Source organism: Herpailurus yagouaroundi, unplaced genomic scaffold (genome assembly GCF_014898765.1).
Source record: "Herpailurus yagouaroundi ecotype Mexico unplaced genomic scaffold, PumYag 222, whole genome shotgun sequence".
Taxonomy (NCBI): Eukaryota; Metazoa; Chordata; class Mammalia; order Carnivora; family Felidae; genus Herpailurus; species Herpailurus yagouaroundi.
In genome coordinates, this window is record NW_024412453.1 from 18,106,456 (window position 1) to 18,123,909 (window position 17,454).

Genomic DNA, 17,454 nt, shown 5'->3' on the forward strand with positions numbered 1-17,454 from the left:
CTCCCCGACGCGGAGAAGGGAGCGCACCCCCGGCAACCGCCCCCCGCCCCAAAACGGGCCGCCGCCGGAAGCTCGACCTGCACTTCCGGCGGCGGGCCGGGGCCGAAGGCGGCCGCCGAGCTTGCTGGGAGTCGTAGTTCCGGGCCGCTCTGCGGCGGAAATGCGGGGGCGAGCGTCACGTAACGTGGTCACGGGGGCCGCCGGGAAGTGTAGTCCGCAGGACTCAAGCATGAACGCGACGGGCGTGAGGATGGTGACCCGGAGCCGCAGCCGGGGCCCGGGGGCCGGGCCGCGGGGGGGTGGGGAGAAGGCCGCGCCGCTCTGGAGGGGAGAGGCGGCTGCAGGTAGTGCCGCGCCCGGATCGGAGCCTGGGGAGAAAAACCGGGGAAGGGGCCTGCAAGGGGCTGGGGACTGGGGGCTGGGATTCGGGGTCGCTCCCACGTGCGGCCCTGGCTCCCACCCTGCGCCCTGTTCCTAGGACACAGGGGCAGGGGTCCCCAGGGACTGGGTCCGGGCGCTCCCACCTCCCCCATTATCGTCCTGAACTGGAAGCCTGTCCCGAGATATTCCACTTGTGCCAAGCTAGCTGTGGGCCGACCAGCCTTATCCTCATAGCTGCTTCCCTCTCAGAGAGACCAGGTGCCGGCGGGCACGTGCAGCCGGAAGTCCTCCTTCCCGGCTGGCTAGCGGGTGCCTCCCGGGGGGCGTGGTCTCCGCTAGGTTTATCCTCGTAGGCATTAAGGAGCTAGGAACTGTGGGGTGAGCAAGACCCACAGGTCCCTGCAACGTGCCCTGCAGGGCGGCCAGAGGGGGCTTCTCATAGGCACCCAGTGAACTTAGGGGTAGTCCAGACAGGGAGCTCCACTGTGATACAAGCATGGCGGAAGCACTGGGGCAAGGAGCAGTCTGTGACAATGGCCGCTAGGCAGGAGCTGTGATGCTGGGGTGGAGTTTGGAGTTCGCCGCGAGTACAAGGAAAAAGCAACGAGGAGACTTAAACAGAAGTGATGCAATCTGTTTTTGGGCCAGAAATTTCTCTCTGGCGCAGTGTGGAAACTAGATTGGGGGGGAGGGGGCACCATGGCAGAGGCTCTTGGTAGAGTCCCCCTGTGCTAACGCAGACTTGGTCAGGAAGGCAGTGGCGTAAGGAGGGCTGAGTCGTCAAAGTGTGGCCTGCAGAGGCCAGAGCACCCCCGCTGCGGTAGATGGTTGTGGAGTGAATGATGCTGGGTGAGTAGCAGGTAGGGGACCACCCACACCCCACCCTCAGCTGTGGCCCCTGCTGAAGGCTCGGAATGGCACTATTTGCAGAAGGAAGGAAGAGCCCCAGCCCTTCGAGGCATCGGCGGAAGACACAAAAACTGAATGTGGCCTACGATCGCGAGGAAGAAGACACCAAACCCCCCAGGACACCAAGCTGGGAGCCCCGGGACTGGCGGCAGCAGCTGCTGAACATCCGCGCCATGAGGAGCGGGAAGGACGCACCTGTGGACTGGCTGGGGGTTGAGCACTGCCACGACTCCGACGCACCCCCAAAGGTAGGCCGGGGCCCCAGCCGCCTGGGGACACCCTTCTGGACGAGACGCCTGCTTCCTCTCAGGCCTCGGGCGGGGCACAGCCTGACACGTGGCAGCTCGTGGCTGACGCCCTCACCTGCAGGACCTGGAGCGCCGGCCGGCATCACCTGCTTCATTGGTGGCCGCTCAGGAGGCCAGGACTACCTGTGCCCGGGCCTTCCTGCTCCGTCTCCTGCCAGCAGAGGCCCAGGCGCAGCAGGCCAGCTCGGTAGCGTTTGCTGAGAGTTCCTTCCACTTCATGGCCTGGAGCCTGATCCTTAGACGAACTCACTTCTAATCCCAGCCCTGCTGCCAGGGACCTGGGTGCACGTAGTTGTTTGGGCTTCATCTGCTCACGTGTGACACAGATGGTGTTACTCACGAAGCAGTCACAGGCACACGTGCAGCCGTTGGCTGTCGAGCACCCATGTGCCAAGTGGGATTCTAAGCGCTGCGATCGTTCACTTAAACCTTCCAATGATCCTCTGAGGTAGATACCGTGGTTGTCCCCACGTCACATGTGAGAAAACAGAACAACGCCAGGCTGGACCCCACATGCACTCGGTTGGCCAGGGTGGGTGGAAGGTGGACGCCCTACGGGTGGCCCAGGGTCACAGGTGGAGGTGGTACAGGGTTTGGCTGGGGCCCGGCCCACAGTGAGCGCCCAGGACCTGCCACTCCCCTGGTCCCTGTCACTGTGCAAGCAGGTGCGGAGGTACCAGGTGCTGCTGTCGCTGATGCTCTCCAGCCAAACCAAAGACCAGGTGACAGCGGGTGCCATGCAGCGGCTGCGGGCTCGGGGCCTGACAGTGGACAGCATCCTGCAGACGGATGACAGCACGCTGGGCACGCTCATCTACCCCGTCGGCTTCTGGAGGGTGAGCCCACCGGCCTGGAGGCTGGGGTGCCACCGGCCTGGGAAAGATGTCAGGAAGCTGAGGGGAGACCGTGGGGGTGCAGGAGGCCAGGTGGGGCATCTCAGGCCACGGGGACCTGGATGTGAGTTCCCGCTGGAGCCCCTGCCCCACTGACCAGCAGATGGACCCAGGGCTGTGGGGCCTCCCTCCTTGGCCTTTCCTGTTTGCAGCCCACCCCTTCCTTCCTCCACCTCCCCGCCCAGCTGACTGGCGCTTCCTTTCCTCCCTGAAGCTACCCACCTCTCCCTTTGTTTACTCCAAGCCTCCCTGGAGTGCGTCACCCTCCTCTCTGGAGCCCCAGCAGGCCATGGAGCACTGGGTGGCGAGTGGGCGGATCTGTTGAAGGCAGCCAGGCGGGTGGGGCCGCTTCCCCTTGGCACTGGCGTGGGCCGCAGTTTTGTCAGATGGTTTTTAAATAGCCCTCTCCACTCAGGCACAGAATGGGAACCACCCAGCTGGCCTGGCGGCTGGAGGGGGAGCCCCAGGCTCCAGCCTTCCTTCCTGAAGGCCCAGGTGCTGCTGAGCCATGGCCGGCCCGCTTAGCCTACTTGGTTTCTGGGAGAATGACGGGGCAGGGGACCTGGGCTAGACCCCACACGCATGTCATTGGCCCAGGCGGGTGGGAAGCAGACAGGCTCATTCCCTCGGCTCATTCTCACCTCCTGGCAGGATGATGCAGACAGGTGCCTCTGAGGGTGTCTTGGGCAGGTGACGGGCAGCTCTGGGCACCTGTGGCTCTGCCTCGGGACTCCACTGTCCACTTCCAGGGCTGACCGCCCCTTCCACCTTTCAGAGCAAGGTAAAGTACATCAAGCAGACCAGTGCCATCCTGCAGCAGCGCTATGGCGGGGACATCCCAGATTCTGTGGCAGAGCTCGTGGCACTGCCAGGCGTTGGACCCAAGATGGCACACTTGGCCATGGCGGTGGCCTGGGGCACCGTGTCAGGCATCGGTGAGTGGCATACACCCACAAGGAAGGTGGGGCAGGGTTAGTTGCCATCGGGGCTCCCCACGTCCTGTGATCTGCAACCCCAGCTCATGTCTCCTCACCCCCAGCTTAGCCCAAAGGGTCAGAAAGATGTTTCCAGCACTGAGCTGGGCCTGCCTTGCCTGTAGATGGGTACTCGTGGGAGGAGATCCTATGTGCTGAGCACCTACTGTGTGCTGGGCTCTGAGAGGCCCAGGGGACGGACTCAAGGTCTGTGCGTGGCATTGTCGGAGCTGGCCCAGTCTGGGGCAACTGAGCAGACTTCCTGAGGCGGTGATAACTCAGTCAAGAGCTGAGGAGTGAGGTGGGGCTGGCCAGGCAGAAGGAACAGCATCCACAAAGCCGTCAGATGGGAGAAAGACCGGTAGGAGGCTCAAGACCGGGCACCGGCAGGGGAGGCACGGTAAAGGCAGGGGGAGCCTGGGGAAGGAGAAAGGGCTGGGGATACAGGGAGGAGGAGCTGGGGGGGGGGAGCCCCTCCTGGAATCCATTTCCTGACATTGGTGGCCCTCCGAATGAAGACAGACCCCAGTTAGGGTGTTGCTAATGTTTCAGATCTTTGCCCAGAGTGTTGGGGCTTCTGAGGCCAGGCAGCGGTACCCTGGCCAGCCCAGAAACCAGGGCTTGACCTTGATTTCTCTGTGTGCCCCCACCCCGGGCTCCTCTGGAGCTCCTGCAGGAGCTGGGGAGGAGGTGGGAACTTCCCCAGCGCTTCCCCGGCTACTAAAGCCTGGTCCCTGGGGTGGGGACCCTTCTGAGCACTGCGCCCAGATGGGAGGGCAGCACAGGGCTGAGGGCCCTGACCGTGAAGTTAAGGCTGGAGACCCGGCAGCCCCAGAGACTGGCACTGGGCCAGGCAGGGGGCTAGGTCAGAGCCTCCCCGCTCCCCACTACCCCCACAGGCTTCTGCAGCCGCCAGCCTCTCAACAGATACTTGAGCTTATCTTGGCAGTGGCTGTCCTCAGCTGCCTGAGTCCCAGGAGGGGTCCCGCAAGTCTCCTGGGGGAAGGGCCCACAGCCCAGGCGACCCGACTTTGGGAGCAGCAGACACACCAGGAAGAAGTGTCGGATGTCACCTTTTCTGGTTGTCTGTGGGCATGGCCACCTGTAAGGAGAAACTGGGAAGGGTAGGCCTCTGGGTGACAGGCGATGTGGTCACCTCTATGTTACAGAGGAGGAAACTGAGGGCTGGTAACCCACCAGTGCGACCCCTATGCCTGTGTGCTCTCCCTGTGCTCCCAGGGTGCCCTCCGTCAGGGTCTGGGGAGGGCCTGAGCCTTTTTCCAGACTATCGGTAGCCGGGGGGAAGGGAACAGATGTGAGACTCACTTTCTCTTTTGCGAAGTAGAGAGAAGGCGGGGACGGCCGCTGGCAGGAAAGAGGAAGCCCCCGTGAGCAGGTGCCCAGGCCAAGCCCTGGGGTGGACCAGGCCAAGCCCTGGGGTGGACCAGGCCAAGCCCTGGGGTGGAGCAGGGGCTGTGGCCCAAGTAGATGACAGCTGCAGGTGGCGTGGCCACACTCCCTCTGTCCCGACCATGCAGTGGCAGGTGCCAGCTCTGTGGCTCGGGACCTCGAGCCAACCCTCTGGACCCAGCTGTGACCACCCGGCCTGGCGCCCACAGCCGGTGCCTAGACCAGGAGGCACTGCTGCACCCCAGATGGAGGGCCCAAGCCCTGTGGCTCAAGCCGCTGACCCGCCCTCTGTGCAGTTCTGGGCCCTGCATGGAAGCCCAGGGCCAAGGTGGGCCCGGGGCTCTGGGCAGGGACTGGGGCCATCGGGGCCGGCAGGCGTGCCCTGTGCTAAGCAGGTCCTGTCTGCAAGCAGCGGTGGACACGCATGTGCACAGAATTGCCAACAGACTCGGGTGGACCAAGACAGCGACCAATTCCCCGGAGAAGACTCGTGCTGCCCTGGAGGAGTGGCTGCCCCGGTGCGGCAGGGTAGGGGCGGGCAGGGCTCCCCTCAGTCAGCCGCCCTTGCTGACGCCCCCCTCCACCTTCACAGGGAGCTGTGGGGCGAGATCAACGGACTGTTGGTGGGCTTCGGCCAGCAGACTTGTCTGCCCGTCCACCCACGCTGCCAGGGCTGCCTCAACCGGACGCTGTGCCCGGCCGCGCGGGGCCTCTGAGGACCATGGTGCTTCGGCCCCGGACGCCGTTCTGGGTAGTGCGCTGCGTGCCTTTGCTGGGGAGCCCCAGCCTGTTTGTAATAAAGCTTGGGAGTTGTTTGCAGTTGGGGTCTGAGTTTTGGTTTTGTTTTGGTTTTTTTTTAAAGTTTATTTATCTTGAGAGAGAGCACAAACAGGGGAGAGGCAGAGAGAAGGAGAGACAGAATCCCAAGCAGGCTGTTTGCTGGCACAGAGCCTGATGCAGGGATTGAACTCACAAACTGCAAGATCATGACCCGAGCCGAGGTCAAGAGTCGGACGCTTAACCGACTGTGCCACCCAGGTGCCCCCGGGGGTCTGGCTGTTTTACCCCAGGGGTTTGGGGACAGACTGGGAAGCACGTGCAGGAGCTGTGTTGCCTCTGCTCTGGTGTCTGAACTGGGCTGCCTGGGAGACTGGAATGAGGATGTGACAATCCGGGCTCTGTACTGGGTTGGGGGAGCGGTGGCGATGACGGATGTGCAGGAGTCAGAGGAGATGGGTCGTGGGAGCCAGCTGCAGCCAGCTGCTGGAAAACCCGCTGGAGACCTGGGCCTCCTCCCTCCTGGGACACACGCCCCCCCTCCTGAACTTGTGCACTCTGACAGCCCTCTGCCAGGAGGCCCTGCCCTGTGTTTACAGAGCCACCCAGCCTCCAAAGTAACACCAATAGGCCTAGGCTGGAAGCCACAGGGCATGAGACCCGACCTGTGTGTACCTGCAGGGGTGGCACCAGGGCAGAGGGAGCGCAGGGAGTGTCAAGGACCTGGGAGGCACTGAGGGCAACTTGCTGGGGGAGGGGCAAGGGGGAGGCTGACAAGAGCCCCAGAGTGTACCAGTGAAGGGGGGGGTGGGTACAGGGAGCTGAGACGGGTCAGGCTTGGCCGCCTGGCGGATACAGTGGAAAGAGGCTTAGGAATGGGACCCCGCTTCCAGCAGCTGAGACGAGTTTCCCCAGGGCCGCTGCCCAGACCACAGCCCCCCACCCGCAAGCAAGGGCTCAGGAAGGACAGAGGCGGCCAAGGGTCTGCGGAAGGCCTGTTTATTCCGAGGGCGCGCATGCGCTATGGCTTACAGGGCAAACAGCAATATCGGTCGGGTTCAGAGCAGGGAGGAAAGGGAGAGCGGGTGGCGTCTCCTGGGGGCAGGCAGGCTTTCCCCCAGCCTCAGGGCTGTGGCGCAGGGACAAGAGGCCTGTCCAGAGGCCACCCTCTTCAGGGACACGGGGCCTCTATCCTCGGGCCCCTGGGAGCCCAGGCCCTGTGACCTAGACCAGTTCAGCGGGGACATGGGAGGCCTGGCTTAGTGACCCCCCCACAGCAGGGACGGGGGCAGAGGGGCAGCTCCTACAGCCACATCTGGCCTCCCAGCCTCACCTTGGAGCCCCCACACTCACAGCCCGGTCCCCCTCCATCTCTCTGTCCCTGAACGTGCCCGGGACTCCCAGTTCAGAGGACTGCTGTTGAGCAGTGGGGAGGACGTGGTTTGCAGAGAAAGGTTTGTTTTATTGCAATTACTTAGAGAGCGCGTCCTGAGGGAGTGGGGGTGGGGGCGGGGGCGGGACTCTGGTATTAAGTGGAAACATGTGTGGAGCTGGAGCTCTGTGTTTTTTTTTTTTTTCTTTCTTTTTTGGAAGAAAAGCAAAAACAAAAATTCCTTTAAGTCAGCAGGCCCGGGCAGAGCAGCAAGGGCCGGGCCACGGTCGGTCGCCACTGCCTCTCCCTCTCCCTCTCTCACATCTGGCAGGCGGGGGCGGGGGGGGGGCGGGGGGGGGGGGGGGGCCCCTCTCCCCTCTCCCCTCTCCCCTCTCCAGCACCCAGCAGGTAGGGGGGCAGGACGGGGCGCACTGGGGCGCACATTGGTTCCTGGATAGCGGTGGGCCCAGCACGGCTTCAAGGGGGTGAGGAGGCACCCCCTCCAGTCCACTGAGGCCTGGGGAACTCGGGGCTGGGCCCGTGCCGGGGAAGAGGCCGGGTCACCGGCAAACAGGCGGGGGGGGGGGGGGGGGGGGGAGCTCAGAAGTTGCTGAAGATCTCGCGCTTCCGGTTCCAGTCCATCTGCGGTGCCCGCTTGTTGACCCGGGTGGCTCTCGCCTTCTCCTTGGCCTCAGCCGCCGTGGGGCTCAGGTGGAGGCCACTCTCCTGAAAGGGGTCACGTTTCCAGGTGCTGCTGTCCTGGGGGCAAGCGGAGTGGGCAGGTGGCCAGAGTGAGCCCTGGACCCGAGCCCTCAGTCAGGTTACCCTACCCAGGGAGCTCACACCAGAGGCCTGCCGACGGGGCCGGGGCGGCAGGCCCAAGAGGGCTTCCTGGAGGTGGTGACTCCACTGCCTAGGCCGACAGCTCCACAAACACCCACCCCCAAGGCCTCTGACCCCCCCCCAGCGTGTGATCGCAGCAGTGGAGACGGGCAGGCACTTGCTACCTCAGTGTCCTTGTCTAAGCCAGGCAGATCACTTCGGGACGAACACGCCGAGCCACCATTGAGCTGGGAAACCAAGGGCAAGGCGTGGCTTCAGGGACCCTGCCCAGGAGCCCGTGCACACACACGCGCGCACGCATGCCTACACGCACGTCAGAGCCGCACTCATGCTTCCGCTTGGCGGTAGGCACGGAGCCTCTACTGTGCTGCAGGCCCAGCCCGGGCAGGATGCTGGACAGCCAGCGGTGAGCGTGCAGGTGGCCTGGCCCTGGCCGGCTCAGGACAGGAATCACCCCCAGGAGCATCACCTGGGGTGAAACCAGGGGCTGCTTCCCAAGGAGACACTGAGTGTGACTCCAGGTCGCCAGCCAGCAGTGGGCAGAGGGAACGGCACAGCCAGGCGCCCCACGGAGCCGAGGTGTGGCTGGCCCAGGACAGGCCCCACCGCGGACATCAAAGCTACGAGGGGTTGGGCAAGAGTGAGCCCCACGATCGTACCGACACAAGCAGACCTCGAGCTGGGGTGGGGGGGGACTCTGTCCAGCCTGTGGGTCCCCAGAGGCCCCCACTGGGGTCTCCTATGCCCACCCTGTCCACTCCCAGCCTCTCACCTGGGCAGGGCTGGTCCCATTGGTGACGGGTGATGGCAGTGGACCTGTGGGGACAGTGTGTCAGAGGCTGCCCAGCCCCCCACGCTCTACCACGTCCCCAGGCAGTGGCCCACCTTCCACATGCTCCTCGGTGGGTGTGACCCGTAGCCGCCTGAAGTGCTCATCCGTCTCAGGGTCCACCACCAGCAGCCGGGCCTCGTCCTCTCGCGCCTTGATGCTGGAGACCACCTCCGCGTGGCGCAGCCCCTCCACATTCTGCCCGTTCACCTGCCGCCAGCAGCATGGGGTCAGCACTGCCTGAGGTCAGGCCCCCAAAGGCCCCCTGAGCCACCTGGCCAGGTGTGGCATCAAATATTCATCAACGTTGTCACCAGCCGTGGCAGCAAGAGGAATCCCAGCTCAGGTTCCCAGCATGTTCCCTCCTCCAGCAAGGACCTCCCTGCCCAGACACACACGCAGGGGACACGGGCCAGAGACACACTCGGGGTGGGGGAGGCGAGCCCAGACACACACTCAGAGGACAGGGGCATAGACACACACACACACGTGTGTGTGTGTGTGTGTGTGTGTGTGTGTGTGTGTGTGTGTGTGTGACAGGTACCTCGATGAGTCGGTCCTGGGCGCGGAGGCCAGAGTGAGCAGCAGGCGAGCCCGGGTCCACAGAGCGGATATACTGTCCCGGCCGGGACTTGTCACTGTGCAGGTTGAACCCGTAGCCTTGGGGGCCCTTTCGCAGGTGGCAGAGCCGAGGGCGTAGCTCCCTGGGGGGTCCAGTGACATCCTGCAGGCACAAAAGACCAGGCTCCGCACTGCTCTCCCACCCCCCCCCCTTGAAGCCACCGACCCGGCCCCCAAGGCCTCTGGGCCCCAGTATGCAGCTGCAGGGGAGGTGGGCCAGAGAGATCCCCAACCCCACACCCAGCGGCCCCAGGTCTCAGGGACAAATAGTGCACCCGTGCCTGACCCTGCCCCCGCCCCCTTAGGCTGCCTGTGACCGAGCTCCAGCCGCAGGTCCTAAGCAAAGCCTCAATTTCCAAATCCAAAAACAACTTCAGGACCAGGGGCTTTGCAGGGGTGCTGACAGAGTCAGCTGAAGGGCAGCGGAGAGCACAGGTGAGGGTGGTAGAAGCCAGGTGAGATAGCTGCCACTCGTGACAGTGTCCTGGGGCCACGGTCCCTGGAGGCCCTGCCCGTGCAGCCCCTCCCCACCCCCTCCCCGAGTGCCGGGCTGACGTTGTCTGTCCTCCCAGCGGCCTCCATAGGCCAGTACGATGTGTTTGCTTTCACATTCCAGAGCAAGCTGCGGCCACCCCCACCCCCACGGGGCCCAGAGACAGGGCACACGGGCCGCAGCCAAAGCCAAGTGAGAAGGCCAAGGGTGGGACCTGCCCTCCTACCCTCCCAGCCAGAACACAGAAGGCCACTAGTGCCCCCAGAGTCCCCCCACCCTGCCTCTGACAACCCAGGGCCTTGCCTCGCTTTACCTCTGGCATCCTGCAGCAGGGCTCCGGGTCAGGGGCCGTGCAGGCAGGGGCCGGGCCCCAGGACCCCCACCCAGCCACAGCCTGGGGCAGTGACCGCAGTGCCGAGTGGCTAGCGGCTGACGGTGCTCAATTAAACATGGCCGGTGGCCGGAGTGCGCGGGCGGGCAGGCAGCTCAGGTTTCCCGGGACGCCCAGGACGCCCGGGAATCGAGTGTGCCTGCAGGTGAGCGTGTGCACGGTGGGGGTGCTCCCGGGGGCCCCTCCGTTACCCTCCACCTACCCTTGCCCTCAGGGAAGGTCTCCAGGCTTTGGGCACCTGCCTCTTGCAGCCCAGGCCACCCCCTGACCACTCCAGACCCCAGGCCCGTGAGCTTGTTCCAAGTCTCAAACCTGACCGTGAGTGCCCTAACCTGCTAGTCGGCCCGGCTGGAGGACCGAGTACAGCTTTTATCACAGGGCAGGTGCCCTGCCCAGGCTCCGGGGCCCCCCGCTTGTCCCAAACACCCTCTTCCTGCCCAGCCTGCACCCCTCCTCTGGGACCCCGGTCCCCAAAGCCTGCCCAGACATGCCCTCCGGATCCCCACTGCAGGCCACTACCTGGCCCCATGACCCCAGGAACTCAAACAGGGCTACAGTTCCTTCGTCCCAGGGTTTGGGCTGGGCAACATGGGCAGAACGTATGGGCGTGAGACCCCCAAGTTCTCCAGGGCCCTGTCGCACAGACTCATCCGCTCTCCCAGACACACCTGGAAGTGCCCGTCCCTTGCGGGCTGTCAGAGCAGAGAGGCCCTGAGGCTGGCTGGTCCAGAGCAGGGCCAGGGTCCGGGTTACGCACGTTTCGCAAGTGCACATGCAGAGGCACGCGGTCAGAGACGGGACATCTAAACACACACGGCTCACAAACACGCTACCCAGCGACACGTGCGTGCGAGGACAGCCCAGCCCCCTTGGCGCTACAGACTCTTCTCACGCCCTCCACAGCGACCTCCCTGGCAGGTCTCTCAAGGCCCCCAAACAGGAAGCAGGACTGCGGGAGCATCTGGGGCCACGACGCCAGGCTGAAGTCACATCCGGGTTTGGGACCATCCTGGCCATCTCCCTGCCTCAACCCGGCTCGGCCACAGCTCACCACACCAGCCAAGAGGCTTCTCCTGAAGTCTTGCCTAAATTCCCCTCTTGGATCCAGGGACCAACAAACCCGGCACCGGACCCTCCAGTTGAGAGGCTGGGACGCGGGGGACCAGGCAGCGGAGAGGCCCAAGGAGAGGCCCCGAGAAGAGAAGAGACGAGAAGCAGCAGGTCAGGAGGGGGCGCAGGCAGGCCCTAGCGCATTGCTCAAATTCCTCACTGCCTGTCCTGGCTCCAAGCACTTCCTGCCGCCTCCCAGCCAGGCCCTCGGGCTCCCACGGGCTCCCACGGGCCCCTGGCCGGGCAGCCCAGAGCTGGACAAGCCCTGGTCTCACAGCCCAGCCCGCGACCAGACAAAGAAGCTGGCATGGGGGTATACGCCCGGAGCTGAGCTGTGCCCCCTCCCCCCACATGGTGACTCACCAGCCCTGGCAGAGAAGGGCCCCCATTGTTGCTCTGGGTCCAGCCGGCTTGCACCAGGGGGCCCCAAGTGCCCTCTCCTGACCCTGGGGGACATGGGCTAAAGCTGGTTGCCGGGGTCCTCTTGGTCCGCGCTGCCCCCACCCAGCCCCCACCCAGCCTGACCTGCACAAGCCCCCAGGATGGGCTCTGTGGAGGGGCTCCTGGAGCTGGGGCTGCTGCTGTGGCATCCCGAGAGCGGGCCATGGGAGGCAGGACAGAGTGGCAGGCAATGAGCGTCCAGCTGGAGAGGCCTGAGCTCTCTGGCCAGCCCAGGCCACCACCCCATTTATCCACCTCCCACTGTGGGCCCCCGGCTCCCCAGGGAGGGGTGGGGACAGGGGCACTGAGTCACTTTAGGGAGCAGGGTGGTGGCTAGGTTCCCCCTCCCATGCTCGGGCCCCAGCTAGGCACCCCCTACTGGCTAGCTTTCAGTCTCAAGAAAGGAAGGAAGGAAGCTGCTGGAAGGCCCTGCCCTGCTCCCAGGACCTGAGGCTGGGGGGACAGGGAGGCAAGGGAGGGGACCCCGGCGCCAGAACGGAAGACAGAACAGAGCCCTCTGGTAGTTACTAGGTCCCATGCCGGGCCACCCCCTGAAGGACTCTCCCCCTTACTCACAGCCCCTAAGGGCCTCCAGAACAGGGGTGGGGGCCCGGGGTCTGTCACCACCTCCACGGCCCTGGTGCTGCGAGCCGTCCCGTCTGTCTGGGGGCTGTCCCCTATCGTCACGGTCGGGATCAGCTGCGCTGCAGCTGCAGGGCCACCCGAGCCTGGTCTGGCCGGGGCTGAGTCACCACCACCGACTAGGACCCCGCAGCACCCCAACGGGAGGCGCCGGCCGCATTAGTGGACGCAGCAGCCGGCATGGAGGAAAGGGAGCCATGACTCCCAGCTTGGCCCTAAGCAGACTGCATGAGTCCCACCCACCCGGTCCCCCTGCCCCACTGCACAGGAGCCCTGTCGGAGCGTGGCCCCGTGTGTAAGCATCACCCTCCCAGGCACCCTGACAGCTAGTTAGTCCTGTGCAGGTCGGCCGGGGCCCGGCTCTTCCTTCTGACACTCTGAGCTCAACTGATCGGACACCGGGTCTCTGGCCGGGAGGCTGTGGGGGTACACCCTGTCCCCTGGGCCTCCCCTGACCTTCTGGACTCCCTGTCTCCAGGCCAGCCCCCACCACAGAGCCCCTGCCACTCAGGCCCCACTTTGTTCCTCTAAAAATACACCCAGAGGAAGCCCCCTCCTAGGGCTTCCTGTAGCTCCCAGAGCCTGAAATAGCAGAGGGGGAAGGTCCCACCCAAGGACAAGGTGCCTCGACACCCCACCCTCCAGATAAGGCCCGAGGGCGGATCTTTCCACAGGAAGGCGAATTCAGCGTTTGTGTCTAACTCAATGGATAAACACCTAGGGGGAAGGGCACTTCCTCCTGAAGGTAAGATGCCCGAAGGAGGCCCTACTCCAACTGTAGGCCTGCAAGGCCAGGGGCCCGGGCCAGCCAGCGCCCCCTCCCAAAACCTCCTTGAAAGCACATACCTGACCCTGATGCCCCCTACTCGGGCCATGACCACCCCCGAGGGTTCACGCGCAGACCTGTGGGCATGCTGGCTTCCCACCTGAAAAGCCATCTGCCCCCCAGGACAGACACCGTAGCGTCTGGTCACCAACACCACCAGCTCACACAGGAGGCATGCGCACCCTGAAACCCCGCACACACAGAAACTTCAGATCTCACGCCACCTAGGGCAACTGGTTCTCAAAGTGGGATCTGGGGAAACCCCTGGGATTGGATCCCTTGAAGACATTTCCCTTGGGGCACCTGGATGGCTCAATCAGCTGAGCATCCGACTCTTGATTTTGGCTCGGGTCATGAGCCCAGGGTCGTGGGATCGAGCCCCGCGTTGGGCTCCGTGCTCAGATTCTCACTCTCTCTCCCTCTGCTCTTCTCCCCACCTCCTCTCAAATTCAAACAGACAAACATAAAAAGGGGTGCCTGGGCAGCTCAGTCCATTAAGCGTCGGACTCTTGGTCTTGGCTCGGGTCATGGTCTCACTGTGCTGACAGCACAGAGCCTGCTCGGGATTCTCTCTCTCCTTCTCTTTCTGTGCTCCTGCCCTGCACACGCATGTGTTCTCTCTCTCTCTAATTAAAAGAGAGAGAGAGAGAGAGAGAGAGAGAGAGAGAGAGAGAGAGAAAGAGAGTTTTCTTAAAAAAAAAAAGGCAAAGGGGGCATGAGGGACAACAACCTTGGGGCTTCAAGAAGGTGGAGTAAGCATGATGAGGCTCTTCCTCTCGGCCTCCCCCAGGGGGCCACCCCCAAGTTCTGCCACCCGGAAGGAGGTCCACACGCACGTTAATTCCAACTCTTCCTTGGAGTGGAGGCAGGAAAGGAGAAGCACCCCAACCGCTGTAGACCCCAAGCTGAAGACTCAGCTTAGAGTATCCTCAGCTGTCCCCAACCATGCACCGCCCATGGGGAAGGACCAGCCCCTCCCTCCCAGGGCCTTCCCAGCACAAGCAGGCTCCTCAGACAGACAGACACCTGAGGCCAGCACAGAGCTAGGGACGCCCCCTCCTGGGGGCCCTCTCCTCCCAGGTCCCCGGGGCCCCTCGGCCAGGCTCGACAGAGTGACCTTTCCTAGGCCAGGTAGCTCTGATGGGCATCCTGGGGAAGAGGGTTGGCGATGGGGGGCCAGGGAACAGGGCCAGGCTGCCCGGACCCCACCTGGCTTAGAACACAGGCTGAGGGCAGAAAGAGTGGCCCCACGTAGCCAAGAGGGTAGTCGCCAAGGCCCCGGAGAGGGAGAAGAAGGGATGGAGACAGAGACTTCTGGAGGTGAGCGGAGGGGGAGACCGCCTGCCGTTAAGAGGCGGAGACGGCGGAACCTACCATACCTTCTGGCCAGCCTTGGAGCCGACGCTGCCGGCACGTGCCCAGTCCGGCTTTGGCTCCCAGGGGTCGTGGATGGGCGGAAGCCCTCGGTGGGCCATCTCCTCAGTGCAGGTCAGCTGCCGCCTGCGGAGCTCCTCGTCCGTCTCCTTGTCCACCACCAGCAGCCGCGTCTGCGTTTCCACAGCCTTGATCCTCTGCACCACCTGGGGCGGGCAGGTTGGCGGGGAGCAGGTCAGCGGTCAGCACTCTGGGCAGCACATGGACGGTGGCACCACCCAGGGCTGGCCCAGGATCACGGGCAGGCGGCTGGCCTGCCAGCGGTGGGCGGCTGGACCGAGAGGCCCGCCGGCTCCGCCCTCCACCCCCGGGGGCTCAGGCAGCTCCCTCCCTCTTTACCCAGGACGCCCGACACAGGCTGCAAGGACTACAGGATCACTGCAGGGACTCGTCTCAGCCCAGGGTCCTGTCCGAGAAGGGCCGGGAAGCTGGATGAGGCAGCTGGTCTGGAAGGTGGTGCGTGGCTGAGCTTCAGGGTTTCAGTGTGTGTGCGCGTGCGCACGTTGCATGCGTGCATGTGTGTGTGCATGTGTGTGCAGGCATGCATCCATCTGCCTCAGGGTTTGCCTCTCAGTCTAGGTTTGAGGGAGCAAGGGGTCTTCCTAGGTGCCAGTCTTGGGGGGGGGGGTCTCTGCCCACTGCTGCTCTTTTCAGTAGTGGACCACGGACGTCTAAACTGCGGCCTTGGGGTGCCTGGGTAGCTCAGTCGGTGAAGCGTCCGACTCTCAGTTTCGGCTGGAGTCATGATCTCACGGTTTGTGTGAGTTTGAGCCCCTCAACGGGCTCATGCCAACAGTGCAGATCCTGCTTGGGATTCTCCCTCCCTCTCTGCCCCTCCCCCACTCATGCTCCCTGGCTCCCTCTGTCTCAAAATAAATAAACTTAAAAATAATAAGTAAGTAAACCCCCGCCTCTGAGCCTTCATTTGCCTCGGAACCATGGCCACGGACCTTTTCCTGCTGGACCTGCAGAGAGGGGAAGGCCTGGATTCCTGCGGCAAGGCCCTCGCTCGGGTACCCACACGCAACCTGGTAAACAGGGTTCAGACCCAGCAGGCGGAGGCCACCTGTGGGACAACTGTGACGCTATGGCCACCTGTGCGTCTATGTGGGTGCCCGCAAAGCATCTACATCATGTGGGTGACCATGGGGCACGCGTGCCAGGGTGTGCCCTGCAGGGAGACAGAGCAGTGACCACTGGGCATTGGGGTGGGAAGGACAAAACCCCCACCCCCACCCCAAGTCTTGGGGGAGGGCAGAGAGGGTCCCGTCAGCTGCTCAGAAGTCATCAACAGATAGGAGGGTGTGAACCAGGCCCATCTTCCCCCCGGCCCCCCTCTGATCCTGCTCTCAGTGAGAGCTACAGGAGGACCCCAGCACCCTGCCACTTCCTGCCTGTGGGACCCAGACAAGACACACAATGTCCTCAAGCATCAGTGTCCTCATCTGTAGAATGCGAACTGTAACTGCCTCTCTTCCCTCCTGGGACAGCATGGGCCTGCGTATAAACTTAGAGATGGACCCCCAGAGGCCTGAGAGAAGCAGGTGCCCTTGGGGCAAGGGCGGCAGGGACTGTAAAACTGAGGCCAGATACCAGCTCTGCCAGCCCCTCCCTTGTTCCGTCCAGCCAAGACCTCTGGCCCACACCCCCACCCTCCTTCAGCAAACTGCTTTATCCAGCTCACACTCTGGGTTAAAGACAGAACGGAGGCAGACAGATGGACAGACAAGGGCCCCAGGGGTAGACACAGCAGTTCAGCTGCCGGTCCAGACAAGAAGCCATTTACTAATCTCTAGGCCCCAGGGCTAGCCACGCAGACAGGTCACAGACTCACAGGTGCTGGGGAGGACACAGAGAGCCCTGAGCAGAAGGGATGGAGGGAGGCTGGACTCAAGCCAGGTGACTCCCTGGCAAGGCGGGGATAGATCGTCCCCAGGAAGCAGAACTTGCAGAGGAGAGACCCTGCCTTCCCTCTGGCCCTCATCTCTAGCTGCAGGAGGCAGAGGGCCGGGGCAGTGGCCCCCGCAGGGCTGGGCAGCCTCCAACGAGACACCATCAGCCAGGACACACACGATAACTACACATATCCAGGCAGGTGGACACACAGGCTTGGACACACACACACACACAGGCCTATATATTCACACATACACTGTCCAGCACCCAGAGCCCAGCTCACACACACACATCCCGGCATGCAGATCTGTCCACACATATACACCTAGGGGTACAGACCCGTATATTCACACACACAGTCCACACGTGCGCACGTGCGCACACACACACACACTCGCTGATACAAGCACATACAGGTGTGCCCTTATTGTGACACCCTTCTGTACACCCAGGCAGATGTGCACACACATGGGTGACCCCCAGAGGGACCTGTACACACACATACCCAGCTGTGTACACACGCACGTGTTGACACTCACAGAAAAACACTCAGGGCCCCCAGTTGCACGGAGACGCCCCCCAAGGTGACGGACGCCTCCATTCATTGCACACTGAGGCCCTAACAAGACTTAAGTGTCAGGGCCGAGGGCGAGGAGCCGCAGTGCAGGCCCCTCCCTGCCAGGATGCCCCCTCCGCGGTGCAGGACCGAGCTGCCTGAGGGGCAGAGGCGAGGAAGGAGGCCGGCGGCCTCCGTGGCCACTTCCCCCACCTCCTAGCCAGAGTCCACGCAGGGCCTTGTGCGACCCCCTCGGGCCCCCGGGCAGGGCGCCGAGGCCTGGGGGCAGGCAATGCCGAGAGCGGCGGTCGTTGACGCCCCCCCCTCCCCCCCCCCCCCCCCCCCCCC

At 63.8% G+C, this 17,454-nt stretch overlaps 2 protein-coding genes across 11 annotated transcripts in view; one reads left to right on the forward strand and one right to left on the reverse strand.

Moving 5' to 3' along the window:
* The first annotated feature begins 14 nt into the window (after positions 1-14).
* NTHL1 (nth like DNA glycosylase 1) lies at positions 15-5,744 on the forward strand. Of its 4 annotated transcripts, none has more exons than XM_040459393.1 (6): positions 15-344; positions 1,312-1,538; positions 2,264-2,434; positions 3,267-3,426; positions 5,271-5,393; positions 5,468-5,744. In XM_040459393.1, the coding sequence occupies exons 1-6, from the start codon at positions 161-163 to the stop codon at positions 5,704-5,706; spliced, it is 1,104 nt and encodes a 367-aa protein (XP_040315327.1). In that variant the 5' UTR covers positions 15-160; the 3' UTR covers positions 5,707-5,744. The 4 variants fall into 4 exon arrangements, with proteins under 4 accessions (XP_040315327.1, XP_040315328.1, XP_040315329.1 ...); XM_040459395.1 differs by having other exon boundaries at positions 146-344; positions 5,288-5,393; positions 5,468-5,694; XM_040459396.1 differs by lacking the exon at positions 15-344 and adding an exon at positions 646-1,230.
* An 891-nt stretch (positions 5,745-6,635) lies between these two features.
* Positions 6,636-17,454, reverse strand: part of NHERF2 (NHERF family PDZ scaffold protein 2) — a 12,498-nt gene continuing 1,679 nt past the window's right edge. Inside the window, exons 1-7 of one of the 7 annotated variants that reach the window (XM_040459410.1) lie at positions 17,090-17,352; positions 14,600-14,800; positions 9,241-9,420; positions 8,753-8,906; positions 8,640-8,683; positions 8,029-8,094; positions 6,636-7,783 (exon numbers count right to left, since the gene is read on the reverse strand). In XM_040459410.1, the coding sequence (XP_040315344.1) occupies positions 7,625-7,783; positions 8,029-8,094; positions 8,640-8,683; positions 8,753-8,906; positions 9,241-9,420; positions 14,600-14,800; positions 17,090-17,155 (870 nt within the window). In that variant the 5' untranslated portion in view covers positions 17,156-17,352 and the 3' untranslated portion in view covers positions 6,636-7,624. Of the gene's footprint in view, positions 7,784-8,028; positions 8,095-8,639; positions 8,684-8,752; positions 8,907-9,240; positions 9,421-11,674; positions 11,758-11,836; positions 12,857-14,599; positions 14,801-17,089; positions 17,353-17,454 lie in introns of those variants that run through there. The other 6 variants (XM_040459411.1, XM_040459413.1, XM_040459412.1 and 3 more) reach the window with 6 other exon arrangements.

Excerpts from the sequence above, each read along its gene's own strand:
- NTHL1 (XM_040459393.1), top strand. The coding sequence starts at position 161 with ATGCGGGGGCGAGCGTCACGTAACGTGGTCACGGGGGCCGCCGGGAAG. Across the intron at positions 1,539-2,263 it reads ACTCCGACGCACCCCCAAAG|GTGCGGAGGTACCAGGTGCT; the intron begins GTAGGCCGGGGC and ends CTGTGCAAGCAG. Across the intron at positions 5,394-5,467 it reads CTGGAGGAGTGGCTGCCCCG|GGAGCTGTGGGGCGAGATCA; the intron begins GTGCGGCAGGGT and ends CCACCTTCACAG.